Source organism: Girardinichthys multiradiatus, chromosome 8, assembly GCF_021462225.1.
Source record: "Girardinichthys multiradiatus isolate DD_20200921_A chromosome 8, DD_fGirMul_XY1, whole genome shotgun sequence".
Classification (NCBI taxonomy): domain Eukaryota; kingdom Metazoa; phylum Chordata; class Actinopteri; order Cyprinodontiformes; family Goodeidae; genus Girardinichthys; species Girardinichthys multiradiatus.
In genome coordinates this window covers 42328383-42346498 of record NC_061801.1, presented here as the reverse complement: position 1 = coordinate 42346498, position 18116 = coordinate 42328383, and the positions used below count along the sequence as shown (strand labels likewise).

At 42.7% G+C, this 18116-nt stretch overlaps 1 protein-coding gene across 1 annotated transcript; it reads right to left on the bottom strand.

The window, feature by feature from the left end:
* Positions 1 to 3004: 3004 nt before the first annotated feature.
* On the bottom strand, positions 3005 to 17006 carry LOC124872136. Its single transcript, XM_047371852.1, has 11 exons — positions 16889 to 17006; positions 8048 to 8251; positions 7778 to 7973; positions 7525 to 7693; positions 7192 to 7285; positions 7074 to 7109; positions 6469 to 6519; positions 6064 to 6191; positions 5762 to 5897; positions 5488 to 5558; positions 3005 to 3311 (listed from the first exon to the last, which is right to left on the bottom strand). The coding sequence occupies exons 2-11, from the start codon at positions 8244 to 8246 to the stop codon at positions 3093 to 3095; spliced, it is 1299 nt and encodes a 432-aa protein (XP_047227808.1). The 5' UTR covers positions 8247 to 8251; positions 16889 to 17006; the 3' UTR covers positions 3005 to 3092.
* Between the last annotated feature and the right edge of the window lie 1110 nt (positions 17007 to 18116).

Sequence of the window (18116 nt, the reverse complement as noted above, 5' to 3'; positions counted from 1 at the left end):
GATTCTTTTGGTACTTTTAGACTAGGCCCCAAGGCTAGCACTGTATGGGCTAAAATAAATGCACATCCTTTTGTTCTCAGGTGATATGTTAAAAGTATCTTTCTGGTTCTGCTCAAGGAGAAGCAGCAGAGCTGCAGGCCCAGCTGGGCCCGGTTATCAGAGGAGTGAGGACTGACCTGTGATCTGGAGCAAGCGGTTTCCCCAGGAAGAACAGGAGGATATAGATGCAACCAGAGAGGAGTCAGAGGTGTGGCCTCGTGAGGAGGAGATTCTCCTCCTCCTGAAAGTCCAACCTCCAGGATGAGAATCCTGTCTGTAATTAATCCTCCTGCTCTAATGATGCATCACTGAGCTCATTCCAGAATCAGCCAATCAGAACACGACCCAGACAGAAGTGATCATCTCAAATTCAATTCATAAATCATTTATTAATCCCAGTGGGAAATTAAATGTTCTTGTAGTTCACATTATGCAGGTTTCTTCAAAGGACTGTTCTACAGAGGTTGGACAATGAAACTGAAACACCTGGTTTTAGACCACAATAATTTATTAGTATGGTGTAGGGCCTCCTTTTGCAGCCAATACAGCATCAATTCATTTTGGGAATGACATATACAAGTCCTGCACAGTGGTCAGAGGGATTTTAAGCCATTCTTCTTGCAGGATAGTGGCCAGGTCACTACGTGATGCTGGTGGAGGAAAACGTTTCCTGACTCGCTCCTCCAAAACACCCCAAAGTGGCTCAATAATATTTAGATCTGGTGACTGTGCAGGCCATGGGAGATGTTCAACTTCACTTTCATGTTCATCAAACCAATCTTTCACCAGTCTTGCTGTGTGTATTGGTGCATTGTCATCCTGATACACGGCACCTCCTTCAGGATACAATGTTTGAACCATTGGATGCACATGGTCCTCAAGAATGGTTCGGTAGTCCTTGGCAGTGACGCGCCCATCTAGCACAAGTATTGGGCCAAGGGAATGCCATGATATGGCAGCCCAAACCCTCATTGATCCACCCCCATGCTTCACTCTGGGCATGCAACAGTCTGGGTGGTACGCTTCTTTGGGGCTTCTCCACACCGTAACTCTCCTGGATGTGGGGAAAACAGTAAAGGTGGACTCATCAGAGAACAATACATGTTTCACATTGTCCACAGCCCAAGATTTGCGCTCCTTGCACCATTGAAACCAACATTTGGCATTGGCATGAGTGACCAAAGGTTTGGCTATAGCAGCCCGGCCGTGTATATTGACCCTGTGGAGCTCCTGACGGACAGTTCTGGTGGAAACAGGAGAGTTGAGGTGCACATTTAATTCTGCCATGATTTGGGCAGCCGTGGTTTTATGTTTTTTGGATACAATCCGGGTTAGCACCCGAACATCCCTTCAGCTTCCTCTTGCGTCCACAGTTAATCCTGTTGGATGTGGTTCGTCCTTCTTGGTGGTATGCTGACATTACCCTGGATACCGTGGCTCTTGATACATCACAAAGACTTGATGTCTTGGTCACAGATGCGCCAGCAAGACGTGCTCCAACAATTTATCCTCTTTTGAACTCTGGTATGTCACCCATAATGTTGTGTGCATTTCAATATTTTGAGTAAAACTGTGCTCTTACCCTGCTAATTGAACCTTCACACTCTGCTCTTACTGGTGCAATGTGCAATCAATGAAGACTGGCTACCAGGCTGGTCCAATTTAGCCATGAAACCTCCCACACTAAAATAACAGGTGTTTCAGTTTCATTGTTCAACCCCTGTAGATGCTGATGGCTGTGGGCAGGAAGGATCTCCTGTAGCGCTCCGTCTTACAGCAGATCTGAAGAAGTTACTGACTGAAGACACCCTGTTTTTGTAGGACAGTCTGATGAAGAGGATGCTCAGGGTTCTCCATCATGTTCTTCATTTTATGAAGAATCCTTCTTTCCACAATGATCTCCAGAGGTTCCAGAGGAGTCTCCAGAACAGAACCAGCCTTCTTTATCAGCTTGTTGAGCTTTTGTAAGTCCCTGGTTCTGATGCTGCTTCACCAGCAGATGATGGAGAAGAGATCAGACTCTCCACAACAGACTTATAGAAGATCTGCAACATCTTGCTGGAAACATTGAAAGACCTAGGCCTCCTCATCTCCACATCTCCAAATATTTGTCTTTCTCTAATGGACCTGAGCTGGTAATCTGGTGAAGGTCTCTGGAAATTAATCATTCAGTTTTATTTAAGCTGAAGTTAAAGAAGAAATTTAGAGGATTTTAAAAGTTTTTTTGTGTTTTAAGAAATCTTTCTTCTCTTCTACAACAGACCTTCTGAATGATTGTTCAGATCGGTGCCGGACAGGCAGGAGCTTTGACCCGAGTTCTAGCAGAATTATTAAACAAGTGTGTAACCACAGAGAGCGCACCTAAAGCCATCTAGAGTCCAATTCCACACCTCAGTGTAAAACATCTGGTTCTGCAGCTTCTCACCTTTCACCAGCAGGTATCCTTGTTGTTCAGCTGCATCTGGTCTGCACTGTTATAAAGAACATGATGACACTAATGGTGTTTTAATATAGAGGACCATCCAGGACAATCCTTCTGTGTTCTTGTGTAGATGCGATAAACAGATTATTGTAGTGAAATCCCCACTAAGAATTAAAGGATTCATTCATGCTTTTCATTGTTTAAAGATTATTTAACATTTTTAAATGGTGTGTGTTTAGTTTAAATTTTATATTCATATCGATCTGAGGTATTTATACTCTGGTTTATGTTTACTAAATGAAACTGTTTCTTAACTCTTCATGAAGAAGTTAATCAGTGAAGATGTTCCATATTTTAATGCCTTTAATAATCATCTAGAGGAGACAGAAAATATTTTTATTTTCATTCAAATCCAGGTTTCATTCATTGCATAACAAATACACAAAATCTGTTTCTGTCTTTGTAGAAAATGAATAGAAACTACAGAAACGTAGCTTTTAGTGCCGTTTAACCTTTCTGACAGACGGTGGCACTGTGACAGAAATATGAACAGGAAGTTGCCCGTTATTAACTGAATATTTGCCTTATTTAAAAAGTCTTCACTGTAAAACCTTAATCAGTAGAACCAGCTTTACTCTCTGGGCTGCAGCATGTGGACTCCCAACACAGTCAGAGCCAGAACCTCCAGCAGAACCTCAGGTGGTTGGTCCAAAATCTCACCTAGTTCTGTTAGCGTCTCATCACAGGAGCAGAGCAGCTTAGCTGCCCAGTGCAGCTCCCCATCCTGCTGCAGGGGGACGGGTGGAGACTCTGGGAGACAGGCTTCACCTTCGTCCTTCAGGCTTTCCACCTGAAGACACACATAGATGCGTGGTTGTTGTGCAATCAGGATGCTTCTATCAGTTAATATTTAATTAAATAACCATTGGGTCTGTCAAGTATGGTCCTGGGAACACATGCCCAACACAGACACATGTGTGTTGTTCTAACACATGGTATTAGAATAGTAGATGAAAGAGTGATTTGAGCACTGGCATTACTGAACAGAAAACTGAACACTCTGGAATAAATTCACAGCAATTACTCTCCAAAATAGAGGAAATAGACAAATACAAAAATAATCAAACTCCAAGTTAAACATATTACAGTTAACAAACTCTTTACTAGACTAAAACAGTTCAACTAAACTACTAAGCAAAATGAAGGAATAAAGAAACTAATAAACTATGTTCAAATGAAGGAACAAGGGAAATGGGCCAATGTTAAAACCATAACCAATAAAACGATGCAATATTACCATTCAGTTTTATCTATGTTTGAGAACCAATGTTTATCTTGAGGAACCTGGAAATGAGGTTAGGTTGGTCTTAGAACTAATTAAAAACAATAGTTGGTATACCTCCAAACAACCAATCACAATCCAAGATCAGAAGAGCAGATAAAACCTTATTTTAATAAAATATTATAAAGGATGATTTGTTGAATGAAACAACAATGTGCTAAATAAATGATTCTTATTGTTTAATTAGCTGTCCTCATTTGGTAATATAATATTTAAGCAAATCTTATTTTGTAGATAAGAAACTTAAAACTTTTCTGGACAGTTGATTATTAAAGTTTTAACCAGCCAACACATGGGGAGATGGAGTACTAACATGGCGACGAGGAACGTCTACAGACTCATTAGATGGCGATGAGTCAGGTGTAAACATCTGACTTTATTGGTGCTAGCATCAAGCGTTAGCAGCTGTAGCTAACAAAGGCTAGTTCACCACTTCTTGAAGTCAGTCTTGTACCTTGAAATACCATTAATAAAGATCGATATGCATATGAGCGTTGACGGCGCGTTATGGCCGATCCGTGATAAAAACCACACTTTAAATCAAGTTTTCACAACTTTAGAACGCAACACAGAACAAATAACTGGCCTCAGGCTGAGAGGTATGTTCACACCAGCTGAACAGACAGCCTGCTAACCCTTAGATAGTTTAGCTTTCGCACCACAAACAAAGCAAAACATGCTGAGGGTCTTCACTCTCTTGGTGTTCCTCTCAGAAGGTAAGCAGTTTGTCGGCCAATGGACAGCACATTACTGAAAACATCTGGACAATGTCTCATTTCTAACCAGAACCAGATTCAGCACAACTTCATTCTAAATACAGTGACCAGTTCAACCAGTGCACTCCACATCTACAGTACAGTGGAGGAACATGTTCTTCCAAAAGTTTCTAACCATAAATGGGTTTGTTCTACACTGACAGCTAATGCAGAGTAAAATACAGGAACCAGTGAAGGCCACTGCAGAACCTGTTAAAGACTCTTGTGGAAAGTCCAAATGATTGAGGCTACAGATGTTCTCCTGAGATTTGATTGAAACATTAGAGGAGCCGCATTAATGGTCATTCTGTGATTTCTAACATCGTCTGCCACCACTGCTCTGAGCTTATTGGAGACCTTCTATCGTCACTGCTTCAGGACCCAGATTGGTCTTTCTCCTGCACCTCCCAAAGACCATCAGTGGTCATCTCTCTGGGATGTCTCCTGAGTCTTCCTCCAACATGAGGACCACAACTATGTCGTAAAGGTGGCCATGCCTACTGTGGTGCTATTGCCCACCATGTTCTTCTCATGTTTTGATGACTTGTCCGTTTCTACAGCTCAGATCTTCTCCCACCACCTGCTGGCATCCATCAATGAATCTCTCCTGGTTTTCTGGTCTTGCTGGGGGACACTGATCCTCAGCGTCCAGATAACTATATCAGGAATTTAACCGTTGTGAAATATATTTCCTTATGGTGACACAATGACAATAATGAATCTTGACTCTTATTTGTTTTATGATTCATTCAATAACTAAAACAAACATGGTGGTTTTTCTAAATGGTGATGGTTTCATGTTTGGTTCTGTTTGAATTTAAATTCATTCAACATGATCTGATCTGTAGTTTTTATGTCCAGGTCAGTGAGGTAAAAACTGTGAGATGCTTTGGTGAAACGTGAAAGTTTCTGAGTGAGAGTGGACGAACCAGCTGGCTGAGGACTGTTAGAATCTCAGGTCCACAAGAGGTTAGAGGTCGCAGCATTTCCTCTGGCAGAGCTGCAGGAACAAGAAGATTTTCAGTAAGGAAAATTCAGAGTTCTTTGAATCTACACAGATAGATGTTACATCATAGATGTCTCCAGATAAGGACAGACAAACATCAGAGACTTTCTGCAGCTTCAGATCTGAAAACAACTTAAAGCTAAAGCTTCTGTGCTTATTCTGATCAAAGAAGAGCATTAACGTTTCAGCTGACTCACCCTCCATGGCACTGACCAGCAGGAGAACTGCATCCTTCACCTGTGTGGACACCTTGGACTTGTCCAGGAGGTCCATGAAGGAAGAGACAGCCACAGACTGAGGACACTCATAGGACCCCTTGCTGCTCTGATCCAGCTGAGATGAAGAGAATGAGGAAGAAGATAATGATCCACTGATCCAGACCAGAATAATTACAGTCTGGAGGTTAGAAACTGATCCAGACTGAGAAGATGTGATGGAGATTTGTGTGGGACATGATGCTGCTGCACTTAGAGATGCTTCTGTTCTAAGGAGTTCTTACTGTCTCCTCCAGTTCACTCAGAGCATCTTCTTCCTTTAGAACCTCTCTGAGGCTTTTCAGCAGATCACCACGAGTCGACTCAGGAAGACCTTCAAGCGGCATCAGAAGACTTTCCTTCATCTCAATCCCTGCATATAAGAACAGTTTGACTGGTTTCCTCTAATAAACCTTCAGTCTGATAAATTAAACATTTATTGGGATAACAAGACAACTTAGGCATAAATGTTCCTCAGTTTTAGAAAAAACTAAACAACTAATGTGAGGAAAAGAGTCAAACCTGTGAAGTTTGGACTTATTTCTCTATTTTACCAGGATATCTCAGTGTCTGTGAGATCTTTAAGGATTTGATGAAAGATAGAAGACACAGAGCAATTTTCACATAAACAGTTAAAGTCCAGTTCTTACTGTCTCGGACTTGTTCCATTATCTCACAGTTTAGGGCGTCGCTGGTCAGACCTGCAAACAGAAAGGATGACGGCAATTTAAAATCAGAACAACATCTGGTCTTCGAACCAGAAGGAGCTCACGTTCTGTAGACCATTCTCAGAGTGTTCGTTCAATTTAGGCCTCCAAATAATAAGAAACAAGCTTGTTTTCTTGCAGAAATTCTTTGTTGGATCTAGTGGCCTTTGGGTCACCTTCCAAAGACTCTTTATTCGTTCTGGTGACCTATCGGCCACTGGCCTGTCCTCTGGCCATTCTCAGGTCTGACATCTCATGTTTCTGGCCCTACTTCTTTGAAACCCTCTGCTCGCAGCTTCGGGTTATTTCTTGTGATTTTCTGGACTCTTGAGGATTCTCCCAGCTAATGTTAGATTCTTCTGTTTCTTGCGTCCATGTTGCTTCCTCATCCTATCACCTGCACTTCTGTGGGTTTGTTGTTTTGATTCATCATGAAAAACTCCACTGTATGGTGATCTTTCCTGTCTCATGCCTGCATTTGGACCCTTAATGACCACAAATCAAGGCTTTACACAGTAAAAGAAACATCAAATTAAGCTCAGGTCTACCTCCTCGTTTGTGATCCCAGCTCTGTAACTGGATTTCTACAGAACACAAGAAGAAACAATTAACCACCCAAAACAACATCTACAGCTCTGTGAAGATAAGCATGGTAAATGCTCCTACCCATCTCCCCATCCTCCAGGTTGATCTCCACCAGGCTGAAAGCGAAGGTGGAGTTTTCTGGCACAGTGAAGGTGGTGTCTTCCTTCTTAGTGACCTGACAGAACAAGTCAAACCCAGAAAGTTTTGTTTATAAATCTCTACAGAAAAACTGAAATGACTCTGCTGTAGGGAGGAGATTCTGGATCCAGGAGAGAAGCTGAGAAGCTGTGCATTCTTGGCCAGCTGCAAACAACCAAAGATGTGTTCTTACAGCCAGGACCAGATTATTATTAATGACCCCTTTCAGCTTTAGCAGGCAGATCTTCAGATGATCTTTCAGCATTTTTTACTCACCGACACACACATTTTTGCCATTTTTTGAAACGATGCTGAGAGGCATCCCTGCTGATTTCCCTTCCTGATCATCGTCACAGGTCCAGTGTTGTAAACTGTCTCATAAACGAATGCCAGTTTGTCTTTTTCCTTCAGTTTCAGCAGCTTCAGGGTCTGTTTATTAATTGTCCTGAAGGAGAACATGAGCACCAGAAAGCAGTTAGAACCTGTTGTGACCCAGAGCATATTACAACTGAGGTAAAACAGGCGGTACCTTCCGCTGAACTTGCTCCTCACAGCTGTAAGGTTGACTTTCTTTATCTTGATGCTAACGGGCTGAACCAGACCATCCACAATGTCAGAGCTGACTGAGACTTCAGCCTTACCTTCATATCCGCCCTCCAGTTTGCCGCTCCCACCAGTTTCTACCCGAGTCTGGAAATCCTCCACCAAGACCTTCTCCTCAGAGTCTGGCAGGAAATGGTAATGTCAAGAAAACATCGGATTCTAATGTTTTCATGTCAGTTTGCTTCAAATTACTCACCTGGTGAAAACTTCTCCTCACCCAGGAGATCAGGTAAGGTGCAATCGATCTTCTTGTACTTAGGAAATTCCCAGAAATGACCCCTCTTGATTCTAACTACAGTCAGAAGGTCCATTTGTTTATTTAAATTGGTGTTGGAAATGAGATTCTTCTCAGCTCCCACAGATCTGATAATTGCTTTGGTTTCAGCAGCGAACATCGTCTCTGGATACAGAAGTGAAGCAGACAGTTAAAGCTACAGGTTGGCTGCTTACACTAAAGTCAGTTATCAGTGTAGGGGAGTATCTCACAAGTGAGTACACCCCACTACATTTTGGTAAACATTTTATTATATGTTTTCAATGGACAACACTGAAGTCAGTGTACAGCTTGTTTAGCTGTGTGAATTTGTTTTCCTCTCAAAACAACAGGTGAGTTGTTAGCCAATTAGCCAGGGCAGGGCAGTATTCCAACATAACAACCCCAAACACCTCCAAGACGACCACTGCCTTGCTAAAAAACCTGAGGTTGAAGGTGCTGTACTGGCCAAGCATGTCTCCAGACCTAAACCCTACTGAGCATCTGTGGGGCATCCTCAAACAGAAGGTGGAGGAGGCCAAGGTCTCTGACATCCACCAGCACCATGATGCCCTCATGGAGAAGTGGAAGAGGACACTAGTGGCAACCTGTGAAGCTCTAGTGAACTTCATGGCCCAGAGAATTAAGGCAGTGATGGAAACAATGGAGGCCACACAAAATATTTACACTTTGGGCACAGTTTAGACATTTTCACTTAGGGGTGCAATAACTTTTGTTGCCTGCGGTTTTGTGTTGAGTTACACTGTCATACAAGTTGTACACTGACTACTTTACAATGTTTCAAAGTCTCATCTCTTCCCCGTAAGAAAGATTCAAGTTTTCCCATCTACAGTCTCCATGATCACGGAGACCGGGATGTTTTCAAATACCGGACCAGGTTCCATTGGCAGTTATCCACCACCGGGCCCACGTTCCAGAGGTAGTTATCCACCAACAGGCCCAGATTCCAGTGGTAGTTATCCACCACCAGGCCCAGATTCCAGTGGTAGTTATCCACCACTGGGCCCAGGTTCCAGTGGTAGTTATCCACCACCAGGCCCAGATTCCAGTGGTAGTTATCCACCACCGGGCCCAGGTTCCAGTGGTAGTTATCCACCACCGGGCCAAGGTTCCAATGGTAGTTATCCACCACCGGGCCCACGTTCCAGAGGTAGTTATCCACCACCAGGCCCAGATTCCAGTGGTAGTTATCCACCACCGGGCCCAGGTTCCAGTGGTAGTTATCCACCACCGGGCCAAGGTTCCAATGGTAGTTATCCACCACCGGGCCCAGGTTCCAGTGGTAGTTATCCACCACCGGGCCCAGGTTCCAGTGGTAGTTATCCACCACCGGGCCAAGGTTCCAATGGTAGTTATCCACCACCGGGCCCAGGTTCCAGTGGTAGTTATCCACAACCGGGCCCACGTTCCAGTGGTAGTTATCCACCACCGGGCCCACGTTCCAGAGGTAGTTATCCACCACCGGGCCCAGGTTCCAGAGGTAGTTATCCACCACCGGGCCCAGGTTCCTGTGGTAGTTATCCACCACCGGGCCCACGTTCCAGTGGTAGTTATCCACCACCGGGCCCACGTTCCAGTGGTAGTTATCCACCACCAGGCCCAGGTTCCTGTGGTAGTTATCCACTGCTGGTCATGATTTTTATCACAATAGATGTGAGCAATTATGTAAATTGTAATATTAAATGTGAGAGCAACAAAGTTATCAGACACCATTGTTCCAGACACCATTAGTGGCACTCAGACTGAGTGGACAAAGTGGTCTCGAATGCAATGGGCTGAACTTTACACTACCTGCTCAAATGTCTTTACTATTTTTGACCAATTTGACCTTCTACTACAAGTGTTGTTTTGATAAAGATGTGATATCAAACTGTAATTGGGAAGATAAGTGCAGCAAAAGTGCTCCTCTGCCATGAGGTGGACGGAATGAAGGTGAAGATCCACCTCATGGTGGACCGAATGAAGCTAATTGCAAACAGACCGGAGAGAAGAACACGTGGCTGGAGCAAAACAGAAATTCAAGGACACAATCTAATCAAGAAGAACATGAACTAGAACACAATAAGAAACTAAAGCACAGCCAGGAAAATAATAAACAGAAACAAGATCCAAAACGTAAACTAGAAATAAGAATATCTTGAACCCAAACAAAGACGCAAAAAACCATCAAATCATGACATCTTCAATGAATTAGAAAAACCTTTGACCTGACACAGTTAGTTAAGGGGTCAACAAGAATCAGCCAATCCTCTAGAACACTGATGGACTTAACATTCACAAAAAAACCAGAGAGAATTGTTAAAACCTTCAACATAATTAACATGATCTGACCATAATTTAACGCTTATTCTTAGGAAATTGTCTAAAAGGTGTTTTAGTCTTGGAGCAAGAAATGCTACTCGATTAACAATACCTAAGGGGCATCAAAATAACTTAAAAATGCAATAAAGGAATAGATGGAACCATATTCTGTACTGTTCTGATACAATTTCGGATTGTCAGGCACTTTTGTCCACAGTCAAAGCTGTAAAGAATACTTTTACAAGAAAAATAAAAGCTAGTAATCGATAGGAGGTGATTTACTGGTGATTTATCCAAGCTCACCACAGATCAATTAAAATTTGTTAGACTTCGGAGAAAGGTTGCAAGAGAAATAAGCAAAGCAAAGGCTATTCTTTTGTCAAGCAAAAGGCAATTCCAAATGGATTTGGGAGAACATGAATAAGTTGAAGAGGAAACATAGTGAAGGAAAAAAGTGCCTAGACATTTTTGTGAAAGATAATATCACACAAGATGGGGCTCAAACTGCAGAAAGTTTTTATTCTTGCTTTGTGGAGTCAGTGTGAACTCTGCAACAAAGCAAACCAATTTGAGTATGTTTCCAGTGGATCACGATCAACCTGTTTTTGAGTTAAGTTAAATTACTGAAACAAAGGTGACAACAAGTAGAAAGTTTCTGAAGGAATTTAGATAGGGCCTGCCTCTAGATGTGTGCTTCTCAGACCAAAGCCAAAGGTTCTTAGGCTGAGGTAGTACCATTGTGCATCAGGATGGAGAGTAGAAGGCAAAGATGTCCACCTAGACCTGTTCTTGTTTGACTACTTGCATTGGGCTAAGTGTAGGATTGCATCCAATGTGTGAGAACTATGCTAAAATCACATTGTATTATAGGCTTAAAATGCCAAAAGTAACTAAGGAATGCTGATGCTTTTATTTTGAAGTCAGGAAGCCTTGTTTTGAACGGATAAAGTAGACCCATTTCCATCACTGATTGACTCTCAGCAGTATTATTAAGACAAATGCTGTAATTATCGGATGTGTTACATATGAAGGCTTTTATTTTGTAGAGGATGTTTTGATCTTTTTCTTTTTTTACAGAGTCCTTTCTGGCAGAGAAGCGCTCAGAATTGTTGTCTGAGTGCCAAGAAAAAGCCCAACAGATTTACTTTCACAAGTGGAGCATTACAGCTAACGCTTTAAAGCTCTGCTTGATATTTATAAAAAGAAACTTTATTAGAAACTGCTTTGGGATTATTTCACTTGTTACGGACACGGAGACAGATATGGAAAGGGAAAAAAAAGAAGCACGAAAGAGAGAGAGATGGGGCAAAAAGAAAAAAGGGAGAGAATGAGAAAATAATGGAGGAGAGGAAGAAGGATGAAGCGAATACAAAATAACACCCTGCTTGCTTCTACACCTGCAGAAACGTTCATATTAACAGGTTTTTTACCGAAAAGTGCACGGTACTAATGAATGCACGATGTATTTAGAGGTAAATGCTGCTCAATATAGAACATTTGTGTATCTGTTGACACCTGAATCTAAACACCTGTGGGTCTGAGTGTGAGAGCGCTTGTGTATACAAGGTTTCTCCTTAAAAATATGCAATAGCGAGTGTGAGGAGCCACAGACCTGCCCCCCTGGACCTGGGACCTGAGGAGATCCGTGCCATAGACATCCAAATGCCCCCCAGAGCACAGGAACCCCAGGAGAACCATCGCCGGGACTACCACAACCCTCACAGAGAAGAGCAGGGGAGAGTTTCAGGGGAACCACCCAGCAGCCACAGTGCAGAAGCCCCAGGGAGCTGCAGCAACGAGCCCATAAGCTCTGCCGGCAGCCGTCTACGCCCGAGCAGATCCAGCCATGAACCCAGAGACCTGAGCCCCCGGGACATAACACTCCCCAATCACTGAAAATACATGAGAAAGGTCTTTGGAATTCTTTGATTCCTGGCGATCGGGAAGGTTTTGATGGAAAACCATGAGACCTAGAGCAATTACAAAGAGATTGTGTGAAACCAGAGGCCCGGTCCTTCAAACTGACCGAAAATAGTGACTGTAGAGCAAGATTTGTGCCCATGAGGACGAGTTAAAAATAATTTCCCCTGAAAAAAAACCAGCTTCCTACATTCTAGTTAACTGGCATCTCCACCGTAGCAGTGGGATTATCTGGCAAGCTTTGAGGCGCTTGAAGTCTAAGTTTAGGGAATCTGTAGCAGGTATCAACATACCGTTTTCAATTCTTAAAAAATGAGGGATTTCTCTATAAACTGAAAGCTAAACTGTGTTTTTAGGTGAAAGTATGGCCACACACCAGAGCCTCAAAAACAATACATTTTTATGATTCCTTTCTCCCCCGACTCCATTCATTTCTATGGGTTTTTTTTGGGGCATGGTTTTTCGCTAATAATGTTGCCATGGTAACTCGAAACAGCAATAAAAGCAATATCACACATCTCGAGACCGTTTTGATATATATACATACTGTGGGGGTGCGCGCTATGGTTCGGGCCGCATTAATTCAGATGGAAGAAGAATATAGTCCAGTTTAAAGGTGGAGAGTAAAGGCCATTCACTACGGCAGGACCCAGTAACATACACTGGAACATATTGTATTTGAACTGTTGTAGTGCTCATGTCACCTGCACCAGAGACTACGGCTGAAAATGCGGCTAAGATAACATTAATAAACTAAGATGTTTATTAATGTGCGCTGTCTCTGTTTGTTTTAAATAAATAAACAAACTTCAGTGTTGTCCCATGAAAAGATTTACAGCCCCAGTTCCAATTAGACCTTGTGTAAAACCTAAAGACAGAATATAATGACCTGCTAACCCTGTTCATCCTGTATGCAACTGAAACCACCACAAAGACAAAATAATTACTGTTCAAATTAATCAACTTTATTGCAAACATTCATTTATTTTGCTGGGACAACAACAGACTGGGAAAGTTGAAGAATGTTGTTTGGATAATCTCACAGGTTATCTGGAAACAGGTGAGTGTCATGATTGGGTCTAAAAGGAGCATTGAAAGGCTGAGTCGTTCACAAGCAAGGATGGGGTGATATTCACCACTTTGTGAACAACTGTGTCAGCAAATAGTCCAACGGTTCAACAACAATGATTCTCGACATATCTTCAGGTACATCCTTGCTTATTTCAGCCAGACGATGCCAAGCCACATTCTGCTCATGTTCCACCAGCGTGGCTTCGTTCTAACAGAGTTCTGGTTCTAGACTGGCTTGCCTGCAGTCCAGATCTGTCTCCCATTTTACATGTGTTGAGTATTATGAAGATCAGAATATGACAGCTGTTGAGCAACTGAAGATGTTCATCAAGCAAGAATGGGATATAGTTTCTCCTCCAAAGCTCCAACATTTAGTCCTCGGTTCCCAAACGCTGACTGAGTGTTAGAAGGAAAGGTGATGAAACACAGTGGTGGACATGACCCAGTCCAGCTTTGTTGCATCTAACTCAACATGAGGGAATATTAGCAATAAAACTATAAAGTTTATGAGTTTGAACATTTAATATCTGGTCTTCATGGTGGATTCAGCTGCTGGTTGAACAGAATTAGCAGGTCATTGGATTCTGGTTTTGTTCAGGTTTTAAACAATGTCCAAACTTCACTGGAACGCAGATTGTGATAAAATGTTTACCAAAAAGTAAACGGACTGAACTTATATAGAACTTTTCCAGTCATACAGATCGCTCAAAGCGCTTCACACTAGAGCCACATTCACCCAATCACACATTCAAACACCGATACGCAGATCGGTAGGCAACTTGAGGTTAAGTGCCTTGCCCAGGGGCACATCGACATACAGCAGGAGGAAGCTGGAATTGAACCCACAACCTTCCGATTGCAAGACGACTACTCTTCCTACTAACCCTTCTAGAGCAGGAGTACCATCTAGAAAATGTTCTTAGGAGGATAACTCAAAAATCTGAAAACATGGAGCAAATAGGAGGAGAAGGAGGCAGAGGAAAGGGAGAACAAGGACGAAGAAAGAAGGAGAAATATCTATGTCTATCAACCATGTCTTTATGTGATAAATGTTAATTTAGTTACAGAACGCTGTGGGTGGAGCTCATCTCAGATGATTTTGTACCCAGTCCAGATCTGTCAGCTGGCCTACCAGCAGGTAGAGCTCAGACTGTATCATTAATAATGGTTTAGGCAGAATCCAGTCTGCATTTAATTATGTAATTTCTTCCCCAAAACAGGGAAAATTATTATTATTTTCCCAATATGTGAGCTATATACTCTCTGCCAGTCAGATTTGCTCATGCAGTTTGGAACAAAACCTTCTTTGATGCCAGAAACATGCCCCAGCAGTGCGCTTAGTCCTCCCCACCTGTACCTCCTGAAATCTCAACAAACTTGTTCTGCAGTGACTTTATTGGTACCAAGCCAGCAGCATTTGGTTTCATGGTAGCTAGGTGATCTCTCCTGTCATGCAAGAATGTCTCATTTATCCAGATTATTTTTAACTGCTGAAGGATTTCTTAAAGGCATCGTTCATGTCCTTCAACCCACCACCAGTTTTTTTCTCTCTGAAATATTGCAGATAGTAAACCCATCAGTTTATTTCCCTATGGTTCTGAAAAACCTAATCTGGATCCCTCAATACTATGTGAATGCTGGCCCAGCTCCAATCGAACAGTCTTGGACATCATTGAAAATTTTATTCATCAACAAATTCCCTCCTTTACCAAAACAGAATATTTCCAAAACTTTCAGTCAGGTTTTCCACACAGCAGCACTAAGACGCCATCCGGAGGTTTTTAACTACAAGCGTCTTAACAGCAAAGCATCAAAAAATTCTGTCTGGGATTTATTGGATGTCAGGGCTGACAGAATTGCTCAGGGGCCCCATGTACGAAGCGTAATTATGCACAAAAATCTTGGGGTGCAATGTTTTACACAGAGCTTGGCATTTACAAAAATTAACTAAAACTCACCTACCTCCACTGAAATATGACTCCATCAATGAGTTTGAGCTTTTATGGTTTAAACCAGAACAATGAAACTGAATCACATTCAGCCTCAATAACAGAACACACCTCAGAAAATGATGGAAACAACCTCAGTCGGATGGAGTCACCTCCATTTCCATCTACAGTCACCTGTAGATGGAAATGCTCATCGGTCAGAGCGCTGAGGAGCATAAAATGCAAGAGAATCATCTAATTCTCGCGTGAACTCCACGAAAGCACTTGAACCCACGTAAACTTCTGGTCTCGGGAGCGCCGTTCCCGCAGCCAGAGCTGGGCCGGGCTGGCCCACTGTTAGTGGCTTTCTGCAGCACGACCGCACTGCATCTGCACCGCATCTGCACGGGGCCACTTTCATTCTCACCAAGAATTATACGGTGTCGAATCAGCAGATTAACTCCTAACTGGTTTGGTTTGTTGAGTCCTGAGGTGGACAAGCTGGAGACAGTCTCACATGTCCATAAATAGCTGCTAAAGTTGTGCGTTATTGTGGAACGATGACAGCTTTGGTTCACCTGGAGGACATCACTGATGGAAGAGGGAGCATTTTTTTCAGAGATCCTACTGACCTGCTTGCACATGATGATGCATGACTCATCAGCTGGTTTAGATTGCCTAGGGCAATTATTTCGGAGCTCTGCATGGAGCTGGCTTCAGTGGTACAGAGGGAAACAAAACCACCGGTACCAGTTCCAGTTCTCACTACCCTGCGGTCCTTTCAACCGGAGCGTCTCAGAGGGAGCTGACCGACAGAACGGGTATTTAAATTCCCTGAACCGGGCCATGCCAGCCATAGGGGTCGGTCTCATCCAGAAGTTGCTACGCACTGTTTAGGACATGAAGCCTCTGGACATTGATATATATCTGGTGTTATGTGGTGGACAGAACCACTCTGTGTCATTCAGTAATTACATATCGGAGCAAACAATGACCACATGTGGGGTACCTCAAGGCTCTATCCTCGAGCCATATTTATGCAACATCTGCATGATGCTGCTCGGTCAGATTTAACAGTATTACAACTTTTCTTCCTATTTGTATGCTGATGACTCACAGTTTAATATTTCTGTGTCACCACATGATCCCTGATGCCTACCGTCTCTGAGTCAGTGGGTTTATCTGTTTAAAGTTGCATTTGTTCTTTCATGACTAAACTTCATACTGATGTTTCAATGTAATTCTTGTGTTTTAAAGTATTTTCTTTTCCTATACCTTCTTTTGTAAAGCACGTTGCCTTCTTTCGGATAATAATATACTGTATACTATAACACCGGGTGCAGGGTCTTTGTAAAAACTAAACCGGAGTGTTTTTGTAAACTTCAACATCTACATTTAGCAGGAATGTCAACCGAGTTGAAAGTGACTAAGATAGTAACAGAGTTTGCAGGATAGTCTCACATTACAACAGTGTGAGTCAGTTTTAAACTATCCAGCAGCTAAACCAACATTATAACCTGAAGCTAAAACATTGAGGTGTTACCTTGATGCTTGTTTCAGCAACAGCAGCAGGACATTGTTGAGTTCAAGCTGTAAGTCGTTGGGACTCCTCTGCAGCCTTCTGTGCTCTGCAGCTCCAGCTGTGTGAGTGTTTATACTTAAAGTGCAGGATTTCCTGGATCCACGTCACGTTCCACTGCAGAGTCACACCACGGTCTCACGCTACCAGAACTGTTCTGTTGTAAAGGTTAACCACAGAGGAAATTATTCTACGTTTCCAACCTCAACTAACAACAAAAAGGTAAAAAATGTTTTGTGCAACTCTTCTGTTCTACAAAGCTAAAATGATCACACATTCATCCGCTGCTGATCCACTATTATAAACATTAACTGGCATTTCTTATTTTATAAACAGTTATAAAGAATCCTAAAATGTTGTAGGGCTGCATGGTGCGGCAGCGGTTAGTGTTGTTGCGTGGCAGCAAGGCAGTTCTTGGTTAAATTCCCAGCCTGGCCTCTTTCTGCATGGAGTCTGCATGGTCTCCCTTACTTGCTCCCTCCCTCCCTGCTGATCCCTGCTTCTGCGTTTTATCTTTGTTTTTCTCAGAGCCTTGCTTTGCATATCCTCCAAACTTGTAAATTATGGATTTGGTCAGCTGGACTCTCATCGCAATTTATCAAATGTTTTCGACGGGAAGACAGGGTAAAGGAGACCCTCTTGTCCAGACAGGACGTTCTTCTGTAGATACACAATGGATTCTTGGCAGCAGTGGAAGATTGTGTTCCTGACTACGATGTCGGTCGACGATGTAGAAGATGTCTACATATTTGGACTTTTGATAACAGGATTTCTGCTTTTTGGAGTTGGTGGTTACCTGGCTTATCGAGTGATTCGCAAAACGTAGTTCAAAGCATTCCAAAGCTGCCTGCGATGTTGGATGGCGTCTGTAGAGCGATGAACAATCGCAAGCTGGACACGATTCTTGAACAGAATCGCAGCCTGGCAGCAGTTGGACTCAGAGGTTAAATAATATAATCTTGGAGACGTTGTACGCTCCAGATCTGCAGAAAGTACCATAAATTTGGCTATTTGGATTTGGAATTGAGACATACCAGTAAAACTCTTAAGGTGGTTGGAAATTCACAACTGCCTGAACCACAACATTTATTGTTTTTCTAAATCTGGCGCCCCAATGTGGCCTTGGCAACTTCTGCTAACTGGCTGTCGATAAAATATCTCCTGGATGTTATATAAACACGTCGCTCTTCCC